This window comes from Phacochoerus africanus, chromosome 8 (genome assembly GCF_016906955.1).
Source record: "Phacochoerus africanus isolate WHEZ1 chromosome 8, ROS_Pafr_v1, whole genome shotgun sequence".
Lineage (NCBI taxonomy): Eukaryota > Metazoa > Chordata > Mammalia > Artiodactyla > Suidae > Phacochoerus > Phacochoerus africanus.
In genome coordinates, this window is record NC_062551.1 from 117,484,259 (window position 1) to 117,505,462 (window position 21,204).

At 36.9% G+C, this 21,204-nt stretch overlaps 1 protein-coding gene across 4 annotated transcripts in view; it reads right to left on the reverse strand.

The window, feature by feature from the left end:
* The window catches only part of NOL4 (nucleolar protein 4), a 455,264-nt gene that overhangs the window by 291,548 nt on the left and 142,512 nt on the right, over positions 1-21,204 (reverse strand). For all 4 annotated transcript variants that reach the window (XM_047791744.1, XM_047791746.1, XM_047791747.1 and 1 more), the window contains one exon: positions 18,589-18,721. In XM_047791744.1, coding sequence (XP_047647700.1) covers positions 18,589-18,721 — 133 coding nt within the window. The remainder of the gene's footprint in view (positions 1-18,588; positions 18,722-21,204) is intronic.

Here is a 21,204-nt window from a genome sequence, read left to right on the forward strand (position 1 = left end):
AAAAACAGGGAATGTTAATTTCACATCTTGGCAACATCTATGAGTCTTTGTTGAATACAATTTCTCACCAAAGACACAGAAGATTGGCAGCAAAAAGAAGACAGAGAATGATTTTGGATGATGCTTGCAGTCAAGGCAGGAAGGAAAACTGGGACTGGGAAATCTGCTTCTCCAGCAATCACCCTGGTTCTCGAGGTACTCATCATATGTGTATCTTAGAATTAAAATGGCTCTTGAAAGATGGAAAAGGCTTCTGGGAGAAGAATGGGGATGTCTCCATCCTTCTTTAATCCCTTTCTCTAGTATGAGAAAGAACTTATACCAGTTTGGAGATTCATATAAAATTACGGAGTCCTGTTTATTTTTTAAAGCACAGTATTTTGTCAAGATGAAGACAACAGAAAATGTTACAAGTGAGAAAGAGAATCCTAACAGCGTAAACACTCCAGAGTATTCTGGAGCTAGGATGCATCTCGCAGAGCGGTTATCTAAACTTCTCATTTTCAAATGTAGTAATGGTGACCCAAAGATGTCAACAATTCTTAGATAAACACGCAAAATTAATTACTAGCAGAGCTGGGACAAGAAACCAGGTCTGAAGATTTTAAATTAAGAGTACATTCTTCACATTGCCTTATAAATGCATTCACTTTTAAGTTTTCAAAGTTATTTTTTTGTTCCATTGCTCTTTACTGGATTTGAGAGGTAAAGGGAGATAGCATAGGCATCAGGAACTCCAAAGTAAGATGTGAAAAAGACAGATTACTCATTCATGGGCAAGGAAATCAACCACCTGTCTAATGTCTGGCAAGAAAGACTGAGTCTAAGGATTGAGTATGATTTCACTACAGCAGCGAGAAGACAGAGAAGAAATTTCAAAACATCATTTCAAATTAAAAAATGCATTCTGGGAGTTCCTATTGTGGCTCAGCCAATTATGAGCCTGACCAGTATCCAGGAGGATGAGGGTTTGGTCCCTGGCCTTGCTCAGCAGGTTAAGGATCCAGCATTGCCACAAACTGAGGCATGGGTCACAGATGAGGCTTGGATCTGGCATTGCTGCGGCTGAGGTATAGGCCTATAGGTACAGCTCCAATTCCACCCCTAGCCCAAGAACTTCCATATGTCACAGGCCTGGCCCCTAAAAAAGCAAAATTTAATTTAAAAAAATTTAAATAATAAAAACTACATTCTACTATATATCAAACACTGTGTTTGGCTCCAAAAGCAGTGTGGAAGGATGCAAAGGACACACTGTTTCCTGCCATCAGGGCACTCCCCATCAAATAAAGTTAGCCTAATATGAAAACAATTGTACCATAAATTTATAATATAACGAAATATCCTTTCAAATGCCTTAATATATTCCAACTGTTTTTCCCTTTCATCGACCCACCACCCCCATCATCTAAGTATAATCTTTGTAAACCTAATAAATAAAATTTTTTATGGTCAACTTAGTCCCATTTTTTACCTACTTTACATCTGTACAACTCTCATCCAACAACAGTTTCAAGGCCCTCCTCAACACTGAGATTATTTTTGCCTGAAGGCTAAAGCTGATTGATAAAAAAATGATAATAGCTAGCTGTCGCACATTAGCAACAAGAAATTTGTAAAGAAACACAGCATGGTGTTGGCTTTACAGTGAGGGTTTTTAAAGGCTAGCCATGTGATAGTAAAAAGAATCAAGAAAATTAGAAAAAAAGTGAATTGCTCAAGACTTTTAAGTTGGGAAAACTCAGGTGGTTCTGATTCTATAATATGGCTAGATTCATAGATTTATTAGTTCAAGTTTTATTTGAATAAATTCACAAAAGATGTGTACTTTCTAACGTCTCTCTAGCACTATATAAAATTTTGAGCTTATGCATTATCAGACAGCCAAAACTCAGCATCTGAGGACTAAAGGTCTCATCTTTGGTGGTTCCAAGAGAATTTTGCCATCTCCCAGAGACACGGAAACATTGAACATTGGATCTATGGGTAAAAAATTTATAAACAAAAATCTCAATTAAATAGATTCAGAAGACCAGAATGAGGGCTCTCATATGCTGCAATGATAGCAGTGCCCAACAGGAAGAAGAAAGATTTCTTTTTTTTTCCTAGCAAGGACTCAGCCAATGAAAACCCATGGACTCTGTTTACTATAGTTCTCCATAGTCCCTTTTCCCCTCTGTAAAAGAGTTCTCCTTCCTTGTATATGAGGACTTTTATGAGGCTCATGGTTATAAACCTCAAGTTGCCAATTCTCTGCTAATCCTAAATAAACCCATCTCTGCTACAGAAATATCTGGCAGTCTATTTGCTTTAGGTCAATATTTTGGCGGCCATGCAGAGACCAGAGAAGACTCCTGAAGGCTCAAGAGTGATACCCACAATCAAGTCCACTGTGGCTCACTGCTTTCTTGCCAAACCTAGAGTTTGAAGGTATACCTTTCTCCCAGATCTGAGTTCACAATGTTTTGTGTTTGAAGGTCTCTAGGCTTTATTTTGGACCTATTTTAAGTTTTGTCCATCTGGTTAAGGTCTTGATCTGTATGTGAGTACTCACTTAGCCCTACAGTCTGATTTTGAAATCAGACCATTTCAACCCAGGTTGGCTGAGAAGCCATCTGCCCATTCCTTCAGAAGCAGGGGCTACTTCACTAAAACTGCAAATCCAGCTATCTCACTGGCCTATCTTTTTGGAATAAAGGCAGTTCTCTGGCCACTGGCTGAAAAGCCTTTGTCCTTGCTCCTCCTGCACCAAGCTGTTTCCTTAGACTGGCTGGTATGAGGCCTAAAGGGTACTGGAGATGGAAACTGTTTGAATTGAGCCAATTTAAGCTGTAGGCTATTTAAGCTGTTTGAAAATTGTTCCTTCACTCTAGAGAAAAACTTGTGAGAAACAGGATCCCAGATATCTAAATATTTTGAGAGTGCCTCCCCAGAATCTGGCCAAATTTAAGTTTAAAAACTATGCTCTTGGAGTTCCCGTCATGGCTCAGTGGTAATGAATCATGAAGTATCCATGAGGAGGTGGCTTTGATACCTGGCCCCGCTTGGTGGGAGAAGGATCTGGCATTGCCATGAGCTGTGACACAGGTCGCAGATGCAGCTCAGATCTGGCATTGCTATGGCTCTGGCACAGGCCAGCAGCTACAGCTCTGATCAACCCCTACCTGAGAACTTCTATATGACTGGTAGGCCCTGAAAAAAAAGGTAAAAAAAAAATCCCCAAAACAAACAAAAAATACGGTCTTTCCTCATGTGCATTTCTAATTGGTATTTTGAGGTTTTCCCACACTATCAGGAGTCTAAAATTGCCTCCCTGCAAATTAAGATTTTCAGATTAACTGAGGCAAACAAATGATTAAAGAAAGACAAACCCTAAAGGCCTCAGGCTCTTTTTCCTTCAATTGTCTCAGAATTGGCCTCTGGCACCATCTTGTCTCCCTGGCTGCTCAAGGTCAGACTTTGCCTCCAGCACATCTTCCTCATTCCTTCATCCCAATTGTCTCTCTAAACTTGGTTCCCCATATCAAATCTCTCACTAAACGTCCCCCTTATTCTGAGGCTCTCCCCTCTCCCCCTTTCTCTGAATTTACTAGGTTCTGCCTCTTTAAAAATAAGCCTTCTCGAGTTCCTGTCTTGGCTCAGTGGTAATGAACCTGACTAGTATCCATGAGGACATGGATTTGACACCTGGCCTTGCTCAGTGGGTTAAAGATCTGGCGTTGCAGTGAGCTGTGGTGTAGGTCGAAGCTGCGGCTCAGATCCTTCATTGCTGTGGCTATGGTATAGGGCAGCAGCTACAGCTACCGTTAGACCCCCAGCTTGGGAACTAATATATGCTGTGGGTATGGCCCTAAAAAGACAAAAAAAATAAATAAATGAACTGAAATGAAATGAAATTAAGACTTCTGAGGATCCAGAGGGTACCTTAATTTCTTATATTCCCTTGACTAAAGCTGAACCCTCAGACTTTCTAAAGAATTTAATATAGTCATTTAAACATAGCAATCTGGTTTCCTGGATTTACATCAGTTAGTTCAGAAGCTTACTGGTGAAGGCCAGGCCCAGCTCTGGATGAAAACCACTAATTGGGAAAATTCTGAAAGGTCTCTGGAATTACAATTGGGAGATCAGCCTGCTAATTTATTATACGATCAGACATGGACAATTGCTAGGCAACTTCATCAAGCAATCCCCAGGGTTTTTCCAAAGCTTGTTGATAGGAACAAAACTCAGGGCTGCAAACAAAAACCCAACAAACCTGTTCATGACATTACAATCAACTTTAAATTATTTTTAAAGAATTAATTTAGATTATTTTTAAAGAAAATTCCTTCAGATGTTGATTTCTTCCAGATAGCTTTTAATTCTATATTTATTAATGGGCTGAACTGAGACCTTTCCCTTATAGTAAAAAGGACCAGGATGGAATGGGAAACTACATCCAACTCAGATTTAGTTAATCTGGCAAAATACCTCTCTCACATGCTAGATGGGTTTTAGAAGTAGACTACCAAATTCTTAATCTTCAAATCTAGCAAATAAAGGCTCCTACATAATACCAAAACCCTCTTAGTTTCTGCTATTATTTAATTTATTTATTTATTTTTATTTATTTATTGTCTTTTTAGGGCAGCACCCATGGCATATGGAGGTTCCCAGGCTAGGGGTCCAATTGGAGCTGTACCTGCCAGCCTACACCACAGCCACAGCAATGAGGGATCCCAGCCACATCTGTGACCTACACCACAGTTCACGGCAAATGCCGGATCCTTAACCCACTGAGCAAGTCCAGGGATCGAACCCACAATCTCATGGTTACTAGTCGGGTTAATTAACCACAGAGCCATGATGGGAACTATTTTGGGGGGGGAGGTGTCACTTTCTGCTATTATTTCAAAGAGCCAGGACTTTAGGGAAAGAGAATGTTACGAATTTAAGCACTTTAGGTGTTTTGTAACCAGCCTTTCCAATGTCCTTCCAATTCTCAGTAACAAGGCTCCAAGGAACTAAAGAGCTCTTCCCAACCCTCCCTCCTTAATTGGCTTAGAGAAACATTTCTCCAGACTGGGGATGAGTCTCTTCTAATCCTGACACTAGAGCCACTTTCTTGGTGCTCTAACGCACTACTATAAAGTAGCCCCTACCTCAAGTACTGAAACAATTCTAGTGGGGATCACGAATGAACCTGTCTCTGAACCCATTCCCTTTTATTTACACCCTTTGAGAAATATATGCCCTTTTCTTTTCTCTTCAGTTCTTCAGTCTCTAAACATGTATTGGACTAAGAATTCTTAAAGAAGTATCATATGGAATTTCTTTTTCTCAAAAGGAGGAAATAATTCTAGGAGTTCACCGTAGTCATCAAGATAACCAACCAGGTCAATTAAATGACACCTTGACATGTTTTATTTGTTGCATCTCCAATGGCATTAGAGCTGATTCTGGAAACACTCTTTGTTCCTACTGAATCAGCAACCACACTCCTTATGGTAAACCTCCAAATGATATTGACAAAATTCACAGCACATCTCCCATTAAAATTCAAATAGATTCCAAAATCAATTGGTACCCTGTAAGTAAATCAGCCCTTCAAAGCATAAAGTCTGTAATAGAAGATTTCAAGGCTGAAGGTCTTGTTATGCCTTGTACTAGCCCTTGTAACACTCCTACTGGACTGGTGAAAAAAACCTAAGGGCCATGGGCAAAGATATGTCTGGGACCTCTAAGCAATAAACAACACTGTTATCCCTCCACACCTTGTTGTTACTACAATTCATTCCTACAGGAACTAAATTCATTTCTGTAATTGATTTAGCAGTATATTCTTTAGTATTCCAGTTGATGAAGCTGGTCAATATCTCCTTACATGCACTTGGGAAGAAAAATAATTCATCTGGACAGTAATGCCTTAGTGTTTCACTGAGTGCCTTTAATTTCTTATAAATCCTGAAGGCTGCTCTGGATGATATAAAGTTTCCTAGAGGTTCTATTTTGTTGCAATATGTGGATGATTTGCTTCTTTGCTCTCCTTCTCAAACCTCCTCACAAGAAGACAGCATTCAGTTGCCAAAGCTATTAGCTTTAAAGGGACAGGAAGTCACTAAAGAAAAATCACAGTTTGTCCAAACCCGGGTTCAATATTTAGGGCATGTAATACCAGAACAAGGGCTACACACAGGTACAGGCATGCTTCAAGTTGTCCTAAATTTCCCAAAACCCAAATTTAAATGTCAGCAGCAAGGCTTTCTCAAACTGATTAGTTATTGCTGAAATTGGATGCCACATGTCTCTCTTAATGCCAAGTCTCTATATGTTTCACTAAAGAACTACAACCCAGATCCTATTCTATGCTAAATGAATAGCATAGTCTTCAAGACTAAAGGAGAGTTTGATGGACCCAACTGCCCTTGGGCATCCCAGTTAGCAGATTACCTTTTTTTCTTTTTGAATATGAAAAGGAAGGAAATCCCCTCTGGGGTACTTGCCCAAAAAACATGGGGACCACGATCTACCCACATTACTGTCAGCAACTGGACTCTGGTACCAGGATAATCCCCTTGTCTTAAAAATATTGCCATCACTGTTCACTTGGTTAAGACCATCAAGAAACTTGCTGTGGGATCTCCTTTAACCTTTTTTTTTTAACTTCATAAATGTTTGCACCAATTTTGTGCTGCTCCTGAATTCTCACCACACTCATCATTTCTCATTCAGCCACCTCACCTCCTGTGAAGTCCTTTTGTTAAATACTCCTCACATAACTCTTTTACATTGTAATAACCTTGATCCTACTATTTATCTTTTCCTCTGTCACTGACAAAGTCCCTCACAACTGCTCAGCACTGACAAATAACCTCCTGACTCTTAATGATGATCTTTAGGAAACTCCTCTGGAGACATCTCACTATGTGCTATCAGGGGATGAAGACCTTAAGGATCTTGTAATGAAGACCTTAACCATCTCTTAATCATCGATTGGAAAAGACTCCTCCAGAAGAACTCAAATGTAATACAGATGTACCAATCAAGTACTTCTAACTAACCCATGTGCCACTAACTCCAAGAAATAGATTCTTAGATTGCTATGACACACCTACAGAATGCACTGGACCTCAAATGGATCTGCACATCATCTGGAAACTTGAAAAGTAAAAATTTCCTGGAATTAAAGCAGATGATATTTGACAAAACAGCTTTCCCAAGACATCTGGACCAAGCCTGTTGGAAGTGTGTCATCGAACTTTTGATGATGGCATAATGTTTAAGATTATCTCTAATTTCTTCAATCTTGATGATATATATGGACCTCAGATAAAAAGTACCTGAGAGTTCACCCTACTACCTCTCCTCATTATTCAAATGTGACCTTAATAGGTTTCACATTTGAATAGAAACCTATTAAGGTCACTTTTTCTTTGACATGAGACATTACTCCCAGGAAAGGTCCTTCCTGGCAATAAGAGACAGAAAGCCGATGAAACTAGAAAAACTCACTCTTGATCAGCGATGCTTTCAGAGGAGGAATTTGGTCAAAAGGGGAAAGTGGAAAAAATTGATCAACAGAAGCCTCAATTAAAGTGTTGGGAGCCTGGAAGAGGAAGCTCACATGCCCTGAGATGACAGAAGAGCCAAAGAGGAAGAAGAAAGACCTCATTTTCTTTTCTGGGAAGGGCTCAGCCATGAAAAGCCAAGGACTCTTTATTTACCATAACCCTTCCGACTTCCTTTTCCCCTCTATAAAAACATTCTCCTTCCCTTGCCATGTGGGAACTTGCCTCACCATGACTGAAGAACCCGGATTTCAATTCTCTTCTAATCCTGAATAAACCCATCATTAGAAACAACCCAAATGTCCATTGACAGATGAATGGATTCAGAAGATGTGAAACATATATAAAATGGAATACTATTGATCCATAAAAAAGAACAAAATAATTCCATTTGCAGCAATCTGGAAGGAACCAGAGATTCTCACATTAAGTGAAGTCAGAAAGAGAAAGACAAACACCATATGACATCACTTACATGTGGAGTCTAAAATATGGCACAAAGATCTACAAAACAGAAACATATCATGGACAATGAGGGCAGACTTGTGTTTGCCAGGGAGAAGGAGGGAGAAAGGGGAATGGATGGGGGAGTTGTGGGTTGTTAGATACAGACTGTTACATTTAGAATGGGTGGGTGAGGGGTCCTGCCCTATGGCACAGGCAACTGTGTCCAATCTCTTGGGTTAGAACATGATGGCAAATGAAAAAAAAAAAAAAGTGTGTGTATGGGTGTCTGGGTCACTTTGCTGTACAGCAGAAATTGAAGGAACATTGTAAATCAACTAAAATAAAATTTTTAAATTCTAAATTAATTTGACAGCATTCACTGATCAGATTAGACTCTCTAAGGCAAGTCTGGAACCAAGCCAATTTCTTTTTATTTTCCAGAGGCCCAAGACCTAGCTAAGACTTGACTGGTCTCTGGGGTGTGCAAACTTCGGAGTGAAATCAATAAGCTAATTTTGTATCAAGCACTCACTTATATGAAAAAGCACTTATGTGATATGAGTAAAGAATAAAAAAATGGAATTTTAACTTAAGATAAAACTTTCAAATAATATGATCCTAAATGCCAGAAGAATATACTATTCCCTAAAAAAGCGTATTAAATAAATGCAACCTCAGCATCTTTTTTCTGTACTTTGCTTTATTTATATGTAAGCCAACTTGCTATTCCTTCTTCTGCTTTTGGAAGTAGAGAATTACTACTTAAAAGCAATTTCAAATGATTAAATATACACACACCAAGATACACACACATTCACAAGCATACATAATGTTACAAAAAAACTAGCAATCAAAATTCCTCTAATTCACAGTAACATTAATTATCTATTTTCTTTATATAGCTTATAATGATACTTTATATTTCTGCAAATTATAATTACTTATAAAGCAACGGCTATGAAGAGAAAGCCCTCTAAAAGCTGCATCAGCTTAACTACCTCAATCCAGTAAAATTAATTAAATATTTCACCATGAGAATTATTTTTTTAATCTGGCATTAGAACAAGTTGAACTAAGAAAAAATATCAGTATTATATCATTTTCATCTATTTTAAGTCCATAAATATATGCAGCTTAAAAACTTAGAAAAAAAAAAAAACACTGTTAAGGATAAATTCAATTTTGGAAGTAAAAAACTTTATTACATTTATGTAAAAAGAAAATAAATCAAAATTCCTTTTTGAATTTCCACTTCATGAAAAATTTCCTAAACAAATAGAAACAAAACAAAAAGAAACAGAGTTGTAGAACAAAGAAAGTTACTTACACAAGACAATGCAACCTCAGTAGGGAATTTGGTGTTCAGTCTAAAGAAATTTCAGTAGCTTTCCTACTTAAAACTCACCATCATAAAAATTAACTACCATATTTAATTTTCTATTAAGTATGCAGTTTTACATCATTTTTATTAAAAAAATGTTTTATTAGATTTTCCTACTGAATTAAATAGTGAATAGTAGTTACTTCTATTGCTAGTTTGTATGCTTTAATATCAAAACTATTCTATTCAGCTAAATTAGATGCAATTTTAGTCAAAAAGATATTTTTGACTAAAATTGTATTCAAGTACACACAGAGCAGTTAGAATGGATTGTGTGTTTCTTAAATTAAATCCAATGTGTGCAATATACAGATAGATCAGACTGTAAAAACACATTAGACTAGTAGAAGGGAATTTTCAAAGTCATGAAGAATGCAGTATGTAGCAATTTTCATAACTAGGAAAACAGTGTTAACTGAAACTCAGAGACTTGCACAGTCCTTACTCAGAAGGTAACTCAGAAGGTATAACTGACCAAAAGCAGCATTTGAGCATGAACTACAACCACATGACACAATTCCATTGCTATCGTGATACTCCAAAACTGCCAGGTAGAAATGCAAGGAGTGTCCTTAAAAGCAGAGTCTGGAACACTGGTGTCACACTTTTTCCCACATGATAATCTTAGTCATCCCATCTGAGGTGGATCTCATAAATCTGTATTTTTTAATTAAATACCTTTATGTTTTAAATACATATATTTTGATTTCATATTCTTCATGATCTATTTTATTCTAAATCTTGAACTATTAGGTTGAATCATTACAGTAATTTCATATGGTTTAACCTAATATGTCATGTTGATGTTGGGACATTAGAATGCAAAATGTTTACCTATTACTTGGAGATAACACATGCTTGGTTCCAGATCACCACCAAAAAAAATGAATATCGTAATAAAGCAAGTCACATAAATTTTTTGGTTTCCCAATGCATGTAAAAGTTATGTTTAAAGTATACGGCAGTCAAGTGTGCAAAAGAATTATGTCAAAATTATGTACACACCTTAATTAAAAGAATACTTTATTGCTAAAAATGCTGTCATCTGGGCCTTCAGTGAGTCAATCTTTTTGCCATATTAATATTCTGATCACCAATCCTTTGCATCAAAGATCACTAATTGAAGATCACCATAACAAATATAATAATAGTGAATAGGTTTGAAATATCATGAATTTGTAAAATATTCAATATTTGCAAAGCACAATAAAATGAGAGCAATGAAATGATGTATGCTTCTATTTAATTCCCTATAATATATTTATAGCTTACATTTTTACTAAACAGTTATATAAAAAATTTACCTGTTGTTAGCAATGAAGACCTAAAAATTCTTTAGTTTATTATAATTAATAGTTATAAGATTGTATGTGTATAAATATATATATATGTAAGATTGTATATAAATCTATTTTATATATACTATAAACCATAGTCTATTATTTCTACGCAGATTAGCCACTAAATTCCAATTCATTGTTTCTTGCTTATCAAAAATGGCCTGACCAATTTAAGCATATCAAACAATTCTAGAATACAAATATTATAGAGAAAGGAGGAGTTTTTCAAATTCAGGCAAATGAACTACTCATCTATTAAGTTCTATTAAAATGATCAAATATAACTCTGAATGAAAAAGTTACCTTGAATATATTACTTAAAAGTCCATCATGAGTAGAAACTGAAGTAAATGTTGATGAATGCTTTAAGAGATTCTTGACTCATAAGTCTCTCTCCCTCTTTTGTTGTTTCTAGACATTACCCCAACACTTTGTTTGGCATATAGGACACTGCTAATTTTCAGTGTATAAGTAAGTTGTTGTCTGATACATGAATGAAGTACCAAATACTGCAAAAATGTACGTTAAAAAAATCGACATTACTCCATTGAGTCAAGAGACAATCAAGGGACGCTGAACACACTTCCCACAAGCAGTATATTATGATGTCACAATTAAAATCACACAAAATGAGGACCAAAAGGAAATGTATGCTTTTCTCTCCACTGCAGTCTCTTACTTTTGCAATCCCTTAGCTGGTTAAGCTAATGTGCAAAGAGTTGAAGGGTGTGCTTCAACTTTCCTTTGTACTTCTATAATCTTTAAAAAAAAAAAGGCAAAAGGAGTCTGGGGTTAATAGATGCAAAGTATTGCATTTGGAGTAGATAAGCAATGAGATCCTGCTGTAGAGCACAGGATCTAGTCACTTATGATGGAACATGATGGAGGATGTGAGAAAAAGGGATGTGTATATATGGAAGACTGGGTTATTTTGCTGTACAGCAGAAATTGACAGAACACTATAAACCAACTACAATGGAAAAAATAAAAATCGTTTAAAAAAGGCAAAAGAGAAAATACAATTGTTGTTACTTAAAAATAGAGAATTCTTTGCTAATAATGATCTAATACTTTTGAGTTTAATAAAGCATAGATATTCCCCTAAAATATTAATAGTATACAACATAGCAATAACTCAGAAAAGCAATTAAAAGTGTTTTTAGAAAAGTAATTTTCTACCAGAAGTTGAATATTTATTTTACACTGAATCTTTAAGTCTCTTTCTAAATCTAACACTTTTGCCAGACATCTTTTAATAAATAACCCAAGACAACAACAGTAAATAAATCAGCTGTTCTTAGAATGTACACATTCAGAATAAATAACTAAGAAAAAAAGAATACTATTTTGAGCTAATCCATGTTCCCACAAATTTCTGGGATCAGGGATTAGAAGACAGAAGCCTTAAGTGACAGCATTTCTACTTATAACCTATTGAAATGGATGGCAGAAGAGAACACTTATAAACTGATAAACATCAAGCATCGTTCCACTTTTTGATCCAAGATTGCTTTTTGGAATTTCACAGACCACAACCACTGCGTAGCAAAACCTCTTTCACAATAAGTACTCCCACCTCCATTTTTTTGGCTGCTCCTGCAGCATGCAGAAATTCCCAGAGACCTAATATGCACCACAGCACTGACACCAGCCACAGCAGTGACAATGCTAGAGTCTTAACCCACTGAGCCACCAGGGAACTCCCTACAATAGGCTCCTTATTATCCACCATAGCTTCAAGGGCCTCATGTTTTTATGAGTAATTCAAAAGATTATACAGTATTTAAATGATTTTAACCTAAAGACATTATAGTAAGATTGCAAAAAAGGTTTTAAATAGCTTAATGTATTTTACAATGGGTTAAAGTGGTCAAAAGATACAAACTCCCAGTTCCAAAAAGTTCTAGAGGAGTTCTCATCATGGCCCAGTGGTTAACAAATCCGACTAGGAACCATGAGGTTGAAGGTTGGATCCCTGGTCTTGTCAGTGGGTTAAGGATCCGGCATTGCTGTGAGCTGTGGTGTGGGTTGCAGACTCTGATCGGATTCCGCGTTGCTGTGGCTCTGGCGTAGGCCGGCTGGAACAGCTCCGATTCGACCCCTAGCCTGGGAACCTCCATATGCCGCGGGAGCAGCCCTAGAAAAAGCAAAAAAAAAGACCAAAAAAAAAAAGTTCTAGAGATGTAATATACAGCATGGTGACTATAGTTAATAGTACTGTACTGTATATTTGAAAGTTGCTTAGAGTGTAGATTTGAATGTTCTCATCACACACAAAAAAAATTGTAACTATATGTGGTGATGGATATTACCTAGATTTATTCTCAGGATAATTTTGCAATGCCATATACATATATTGTTATGTTGTTCATCTGAAATTAATATGTTACATGTAAATTATTTCTCAATTTTTTTAATGAGTGTAAAATACTTCCTATGTAAAGATTCAAAGTTTCTGTACATTTTTAAAATTTTATATTTTCATTTAGTTAGGGGAGCATTATAAACATGAAATAAGCAAAAGCAGCGGAATAGCACATCAGTCTTGACACATTCTTCTTTATCATATTCCTCATTCTGGTTTGTGTCTTCTCCATCTTTACCTAATTATCTAGCCTGGTGGCAAGACATTTTTCTTTTTCTCCTCCCTTTCCTCCATATGCACAATATTGTTATATCTCCAAAATGATCTGATTTTATATTCTTTCTTTCCCTTGGTACTGAACAGATTTAAAATCTTTCATAACCATAGTGAGATGAAAACAGAAAAAGTTTTTTTCTATTTTGTATAAATATATGTCCAATAACACATTGTTATACTTACCTGTGGTGTAATTATTGGGAAGAATTCCTTAAAAAAAAATCACAATATGCCATTTAAACTTCCTTACAATAATATCTTAAAGTAATTGCTTAGTGTTAAAGAAAATAGAACATTTAAATTTAACTTTTAAAATTTTATATTGTTCATAATTTATGAATATTAAACTGGAATTTAGTTTCAAATGTTAAAATATAAATTTCTCTTATAATTTCTCCAAAGACTTCAGACACATCTAATCCAAGGCTGCAGAGAAAGGAATTTAACTGCCAAACCAAAATATAACAATGTTCTAAAGCTACACTGTCCAATAAGTAGTCACCAGCTACATGTGGCTAGTAAAATATAAATTAACATTAATTAAAATTAAGTCAAATAAAATTGAAATTAGTCTCTCCTTTTCACTATCATATTTCAAGTACTCAAGAGCCACAATGACTACTGACTATTGGATTGGACAGTGCAAATATACAACATTTCCAGAATCTCAGAAAGTCGATTAAGCTGGGTTTCCTAGACTTTCCTCCAATTTCCACTTCCAAGTTCTCCCCATTAGCCTCTGAATCTTCATTTTACTGGATTCTTACCAAAATGGTTCTTCTCTGCCTACACCAGTTGTTCTTAATTTGGGGAGATTTTGTGTCCTACAGAATATTTGCAATGTTTGAAGACATTTTAGATTGTCATGGTTAGGGGTAGGTAATACTGGGCTATAGTGGATGGAGGCCAGAGATGTTAAACATTCCACTATACACAGGATATGCTGTCACAGCAAAGACACGTGTCAGTATTGCCCAGTTTGAGATACCCTGGACTAGACTACTCTAGATTGAAGCAGCATTCGGGTGGCCCACCTGCAACTGGACTTAGTACATCATAAGTCCTTACCTACTGACTACTCCTAAAGATTAATGCACATCAACCACAAGAAAGCAAGACACTCCCAGATCCAAGGTAAATCTAGTACTCAGAGTCCCCAATGATTTGAGAAAGACACAAACTAAAAGTTTAACTAGCATAAATTCTTAATTCTATAGTGGCAGGACTTTTCCTACATTAGTTAAAGGAACTACAGCCAAAAGTAAATGGTATTAGGTATACTTTTATTACTTTAGACTGTGTCTTAATTGAAGGTATAGGGACTATGTCTTTTTTGCTGACCATTATATATACATCTCTTAGCAAACAAGATAACCTAAAAGAAAAGTAATACTCAATGAGAAAAGCAAGATACAGATTAGTAAGTTATATAAATCTATTTTTATAACACAAGGACAAAATCTTCTGAATGTGTACATTGTGTGTATGTGCGTGTGAGTACAGAGAAAAATATGGGTTACCTATGACAGTGCTACTGTCAGGGTAAAGGAGAAAAGTAAAACAAAAAAAATATGTAAAAGTGATGTAACAAATCATGATTAAGGTGAAAAGTTATATTTTAATCATTTAAATAATGGAGCATTTAAGAACTATGTCAAATGGAGCAACAGAGGGGAAGAACCAAAGCATAAGAAGGTCCATTAATTAATAAGGTATTTGTATTATAGAAGAGAAACAGCTGATAAATAACAACACTAATATTTCATACAGTGATGAGTCACCTGAAGAATGTAAAAATTTAGGTAATAGAGATGGAAGGAGTCATGAGCTCAGGAAAGCTATCAGGGCTCAGAGAGGTAAATATGGGACTCATAAGGGCACAGCATTGAAAGCCATGTGCTTTGATGTGATCATCTGGAGAGGAGGAGAGAGTTAAGAGTGGCACCCCAGCATACTCCATCATCTATAGAATAAGACCCAGAAAAGGAGCCCCAAGACAGGTTCACCAGGAAGCAAACAGTGTGTTGTCCTTTGAGGTGAGTGATGAGGGAGAAGAGGAATAAGGTCTCACCAGTGAATTAGGCAACTTGAAGGATGCTGGTTTCATATCCACAAGAGCAAGTGGAGTGAAGCGGTGAAGATGAAAGCCTACCTGAGGTGGGCCAGAAAAGTAGAAGAGGAGGTAGAGAGGATGAGGCAGGTCTGTCAGTGAGTTTTGTTTTAAAGCCTGTTATGTGGGTGGGGCAGAGAAAGGGGGCAATGAATGCAGAGGGCACCATGAGAACCAAAAAGACCTCCTAAAGGGGATATTTATTACATCATGTTTGTATGGCGATTCGGTGAAAAACCTATGCTGTAGGAGAAAGAAGGGGTAATTGCAAGAGGAAACTCAAGAAGTGTGAAAGAAAGGCATTTAACATGTAAGAGAAGGCTTTGGCTTAGGTTGGAGAAGGAACAACTAGATTATGTCCTTATCATGAAGCATCCATCAATACATGATGAGAAAATTGCTTTCTCCTAAGAGGAAGTAGTATTTGACATTATGCCACTGCATTTCATTAAAATCAATACTTGGAGTTCCCGTCATGGCGCAGTGGTTAGCGAATCCGACTAGGAACCATGAGGCTGCGGGTTCCATCCCTGGCCTTGCTCAGTGGGTTGACGATCCGGCGTTGCCGTGAGCTGTGGTGTAGGTCACAGACGCGGCTCAGATCCAGCATTGCTGTGGCTCTGGCATAGGCTGGTGGCAACAGCTCTGGTTCGACCCCTAGCCTGGGAACCTCCATATGCCTCAGGAGCGGCTCTAGAAAAGGCAAAAAGACAAAAAAAAAAAAGAAAAAAAAATCACTAGAGATTTTCATCATGCCAGCTGTCCCCTAGCCAAAGATTGACAATAGGTGACATTATTTTTTATTTATTTTTTGTCTTTTTGCCTTTCCTACGGCCGCTCCCGCAGCATATGGAGGTTCCCAGTCTGGGGGTCTAATCGGAGCTGTAGCCGCCAGCCTACACCAGAACCACAGCAACGTGGGATCCGAGCTGTGTCTGCGACCTACACCACAGCTCACGGGCAATGCCGAATCCTTAACCCACTGATGGAGGCCAGGGATCAAACCCGCAACCTCATGGTTGCTAGTCAGATTCGTTAACCACTGCGCCACAATGTGAACTCCTACAACAGACAACTTTAATCAAGAAAACAAAGAATCTGCATCATGAGAGACATCCTTTTGTTATGGTCCCCCAAATTGAGGACTAAAAAAGCAATGGTATAAACAGGCAAAATACACAAATAAATATTAACAGAATGATATATATACACACATATTGTTTGGGGTTTTTTTGGGTTTTTTTGTTTTTTGGGTTTTTTTTTTGTCTTTTTGCCTTTTTTTTTCCGAGGGCTGCTCCCGCGGCATATGGAGATTCCCAGGCTAGGGGTTGAATCGGAGCTGTAGCCACTGGCCTACGCCAGAGCCACAGCAACACAGGATCCGAGCCGCGTCTGCGACCTACACCACAGCTCACCTGGCAACATGGGATCCTTAACCAACTGAGCAAGGCCAGGGAACGAACAGGCAACCTCATGGTTCCTAGTCGGATTCATTAACCACTGCGCCACAATGGGAACTCCACATATTGGTTATTATAGTGTCCTGGTGCTACACATTTTCCATTAAAAATCAAAATATGAAAATCTACTAATATTTTAAAAGAAAAGAAGGAATTTATTATCTATATCAGAAAAACTATAATCTTAGAAATTTCCCAAATAAATGTCATCTCTATTGCAATAGCTGTTCTACAATATAGCAGGTAAAATGTGATTTTAAAACCACTGATGACTAATATACCTCTCCTTCCTTTTAACTCATGCCAATAAGGACAGCAACATCTTTTAAACTCATCTGAAGTGGGGACAAAACCCCCCTTACCTTTTAAAAACTTTTTGTATGCATAAAACCAAGGATTTCTCATTTGATGGATGACATAAACAGAACACTAACAGTAGCCAGAAATGCAATAATATTTGCAAATAGTTTTTAAAAGCAAGTGTCAGAGAGAGCATAGAAAGATTTTTTTAATTAAAAAAAATTTTTTTTTGCTATCAACAGCTGTAGGCACAAAAATACACAGTCAAAAAAGTTCATATAGGGAGTTCCCATCATGGCACAGCAGTAACGAACCAGACCAGGATCTATGAGGATGTGGGTTCAATCCCTGGCCTCACTCAGTGGGTTAAGGATCCAACTTTGCCATGAGCTGTGGTGTAGGTCACAGACATGGCTCGGATCTGGCATTGCTGTGGCTGTGGTGTAGGCCAGCAGATGCAGCTATCTCTGATTTGACCCCTAGCCTGTGAACTTCCATATGCTGCAGATGCGGCCCTAAAAAGCAAAAAAAAAAAGTTCATGTAAACTTGTTAATTACAGGAATAATAAATTAATTTTTAATAAAACTGGCCAATTTCCTTCCACTTGTAAACCTGAATTTTGAACCATAATTACACAAGGAACATACATTTACTTGCATACATAATTTTATAATTACAAAGACAAAAATCTACAAAGATAGTTTTCAAAGATCTCTGAATATATTAGACCTAAAGCATTAATTACCACGTCTATTCCCCCTACATATCCAGTTATCTTGACCTTGCCTGTTCCCTTTTCATTGGACCCAAGTTTTAAAAGATCACAATCTTTCTTTCATTTACAGCTTAATAAAGTAGCTCAAAAATCCTAGCAAAAATCTTCTCGCCTGGCCAAATCACTCTGTTAAAACTGTCCTTTTATACTATTTTTTGGCTATAACTTTGTCTTGTAGTAAAATTAAAACATCCAAATTAATCTTTTGATGATTTTTAAACTCTTAATATACAGTCAAGAGAATAATGGCCCAAGAAACCAAAGCTAGAAAATATCACAGAAACCCAAACAAAATTGATAGAACTCATTTTAAGTTCAGGGAACAAAACATGAGCAAGCTTGGCTTTCATAATTAGTGTTTGCTGTTTTAAACAAAGTACTTGAATCTAAAAATAATGAGGTAGCTAACATAACCAGAATACACCAATAACAACCCCCACAAAAAAACAAAAAAGAAAAATCCCCATAGAAACGGATAAAACATTAGCACAAGAATAAGAGGTTGTTGTTTTAATAAATTCTGACCCAAGTTTTTATTGTTGTTTTGTTTTGTTTATTTGTTTGCTCAATTTGAAAGGCTTACCATCTTGCTGGCTGTGAAGAGCCTGGGGACTTTGCATCCTTTCCTCAAGATTGGAGCTAAGATCAGAGTTCACAGCGGACATCCGTGTTGAATCACTCATATCAAATTCATCACTTTCTATTGAACTTTCATCCTGAAAATGGTTTCAAAATATTATCAAGTATCATAAAACACAGTATATTCAGATAACGACCATTTTATCTAAAAGGTCCCTTAGAGTTTAGCCAGTAAGTAAGATTTTACAGAACTCAGTCAAATATGTTACACATTAATAGATTCTGGAAATAACAACAGCATGAATTTTCCCTTTAAGAAGTTTCAAGACTTGTGAAGATTCAATGTATCTGTAAACAGGCAGATGTAAAAGGTAAAATAATGTATTTAGGAAGGATGTAGTTTGGGAATTATCTGAAGAGTTAAAAAAATGGATTTTTTTAAATTAGTAAAAAAACTTCCTAAAAGAGTCAATTACAAAGCCTAGTATCAAAAGAAATGTTTTGACTTTTAAAATAAATGACAATAAAATTTTATAAGCAAAAATCTAACAGTGCAATAAAAAAATCTTAACTAAAAGCATTTCTTTGGTAAAAAGAATACAATCTAATAGATGAATTTACACTGCTACATTAAAAGTCCACATTTATTGAAGAACAAGTTAATCTTAGCCCATCATTTCTTTTCTTAGAATGGAATATAAACTGTATTGCAACCACAAAATGTTTTAGGTAAAAGTGTGCAAGATCCATTTTCTAAAAGCTGGTTGAGCAAATGGCTAAATTACCAAAACGCAAGTTTGCCAAATGGTCAATTTATCAAAATCTGTCAAATACTAACTTAAACCAAATCTATGATAGGTTGCTATAATCATTTCCTTAAAGCAAACTCCTTTTGGACAACTGATTTTAAGGCAAATGCTGTGCTTAAGTAATGCAAATGTTTAATTGAAACCACCAGGTTTAACTTTAATTTATAAATATTTGATCTAAGAGTTTAACATTAATGTAATGACCAGCAATAACAGTAGCAATAGTGCTGTTACTTATATTGCAGTCACTGTTTTTTTTGTTTGTTTGTTTGTTTTTTAGGGTCGAACCTGTGGCATATGGAAGTTCCCAGGCTAGAAGTCGAATTGGAACTATAGCTGCTGGCCACAGCCATGGCCACAGCCATAGCCACAGCAATGCCACGGGATGCAAACTGTGCCTGAGACCTACACCACAGCTTATGGGAACACCAGATCCCCAGCCCACTGATTGAGGCCAGGGATAGAACCCACATCCTCATGGATAGTACTCGGGTTCATAACCCACTGAACCACAACAGGAACTCCCAGAAGGCACTGTTATTTTTATTTGTCCGCTCACCTCATCTCCATCACAACCAATGAGTTAGATAACAAGATTTACTCAGTTTTACAAACTAAGAAACTGAGGCACAGAGGAGTTAATTTATCATACTATTCTACACCAAAACTGGGATTCGTCATGATGTCATTCGGCCTCAAGAAAATAACTTCACTGAATAGGAAGGATCATCTTGACTTCATAAATGGCATCTAGGTATCAGCAAAGCTGCTTACAGTGCAATAAAAAAATCTTAACTAAGATTGTTCTAGCAGACTCACAGTTGGTCTTTCTGATCCCTAGGCGACGCCCAGGTGATATGGGTGCTCCTCCCTTAGCAAAAGTCTGATCATGTCTGGGAGTACTGAGAGGCACTAGCTCTTCATTAATTCAGCAAAGAAATGCCACCCTGTGAGGCCTCTGGGCAATCAGCTGCTCAGACTTCTCCCTACAGCTTGCCCTCTCCCGCGGTACCTTATGTTTTCTCCAATTCTAAATTCTAAGAAAACCCAAAACATCTGAAATAAATACATATGTTTAAAAGGGAAAAAAATAACAGAATTCAGTGCGCACATCCATGTTTAAAAAGTACCATAAACATATACATACATATATATGCACACAATAGTTAGATGATACAGATATTCACTAAATACACTAAATACAGAGTCTGGAGCCAGACTGCCTGGACTCAGATTTATGCTCCGCTGTCTATCAGATGTGTTACCTTAGGCAAGTTACCTAACATTTCTGTGCCTCAGTTTCCTCACCTATGAAACAGGAATAATAGGAGTTCCCATTGTGGCACAGAGGAAACGAATTTGACTAGGAACCATGCGGTGGCGGGTTTGATCCCTGGCCTTGTTCAGTGGGTTAAGCATTGCCAAGAGCCTTGGTATAGATTGCAGATGCGGCTGGGATCCAGCGTTGCTGTGCCTCTGGCATAGGCCGGCAGCTACAGTTCCGATTTGACCCTGTAGCCTGGGAACTTCCATATGCCACAAGTGCGGCCCTAAAAAGACAAAAAAACACACACACACCAAAAAACAGGAATAATAATAGTATCAGTCTCATAGGGCTATGTAAGGATTGAAGGGCTATAATATACGTAAAGTAGTTAAAACAATGTCATATATATAATAAGCACAAAACTGTTTGATATTGTTATATAGAATGTGTAACAAATACTACTGTACATAAGATTCATATTTATTATATTACTTTAATACATACAAAACTAAATTTAAATATGATGGTAAAAGATGATCAATAT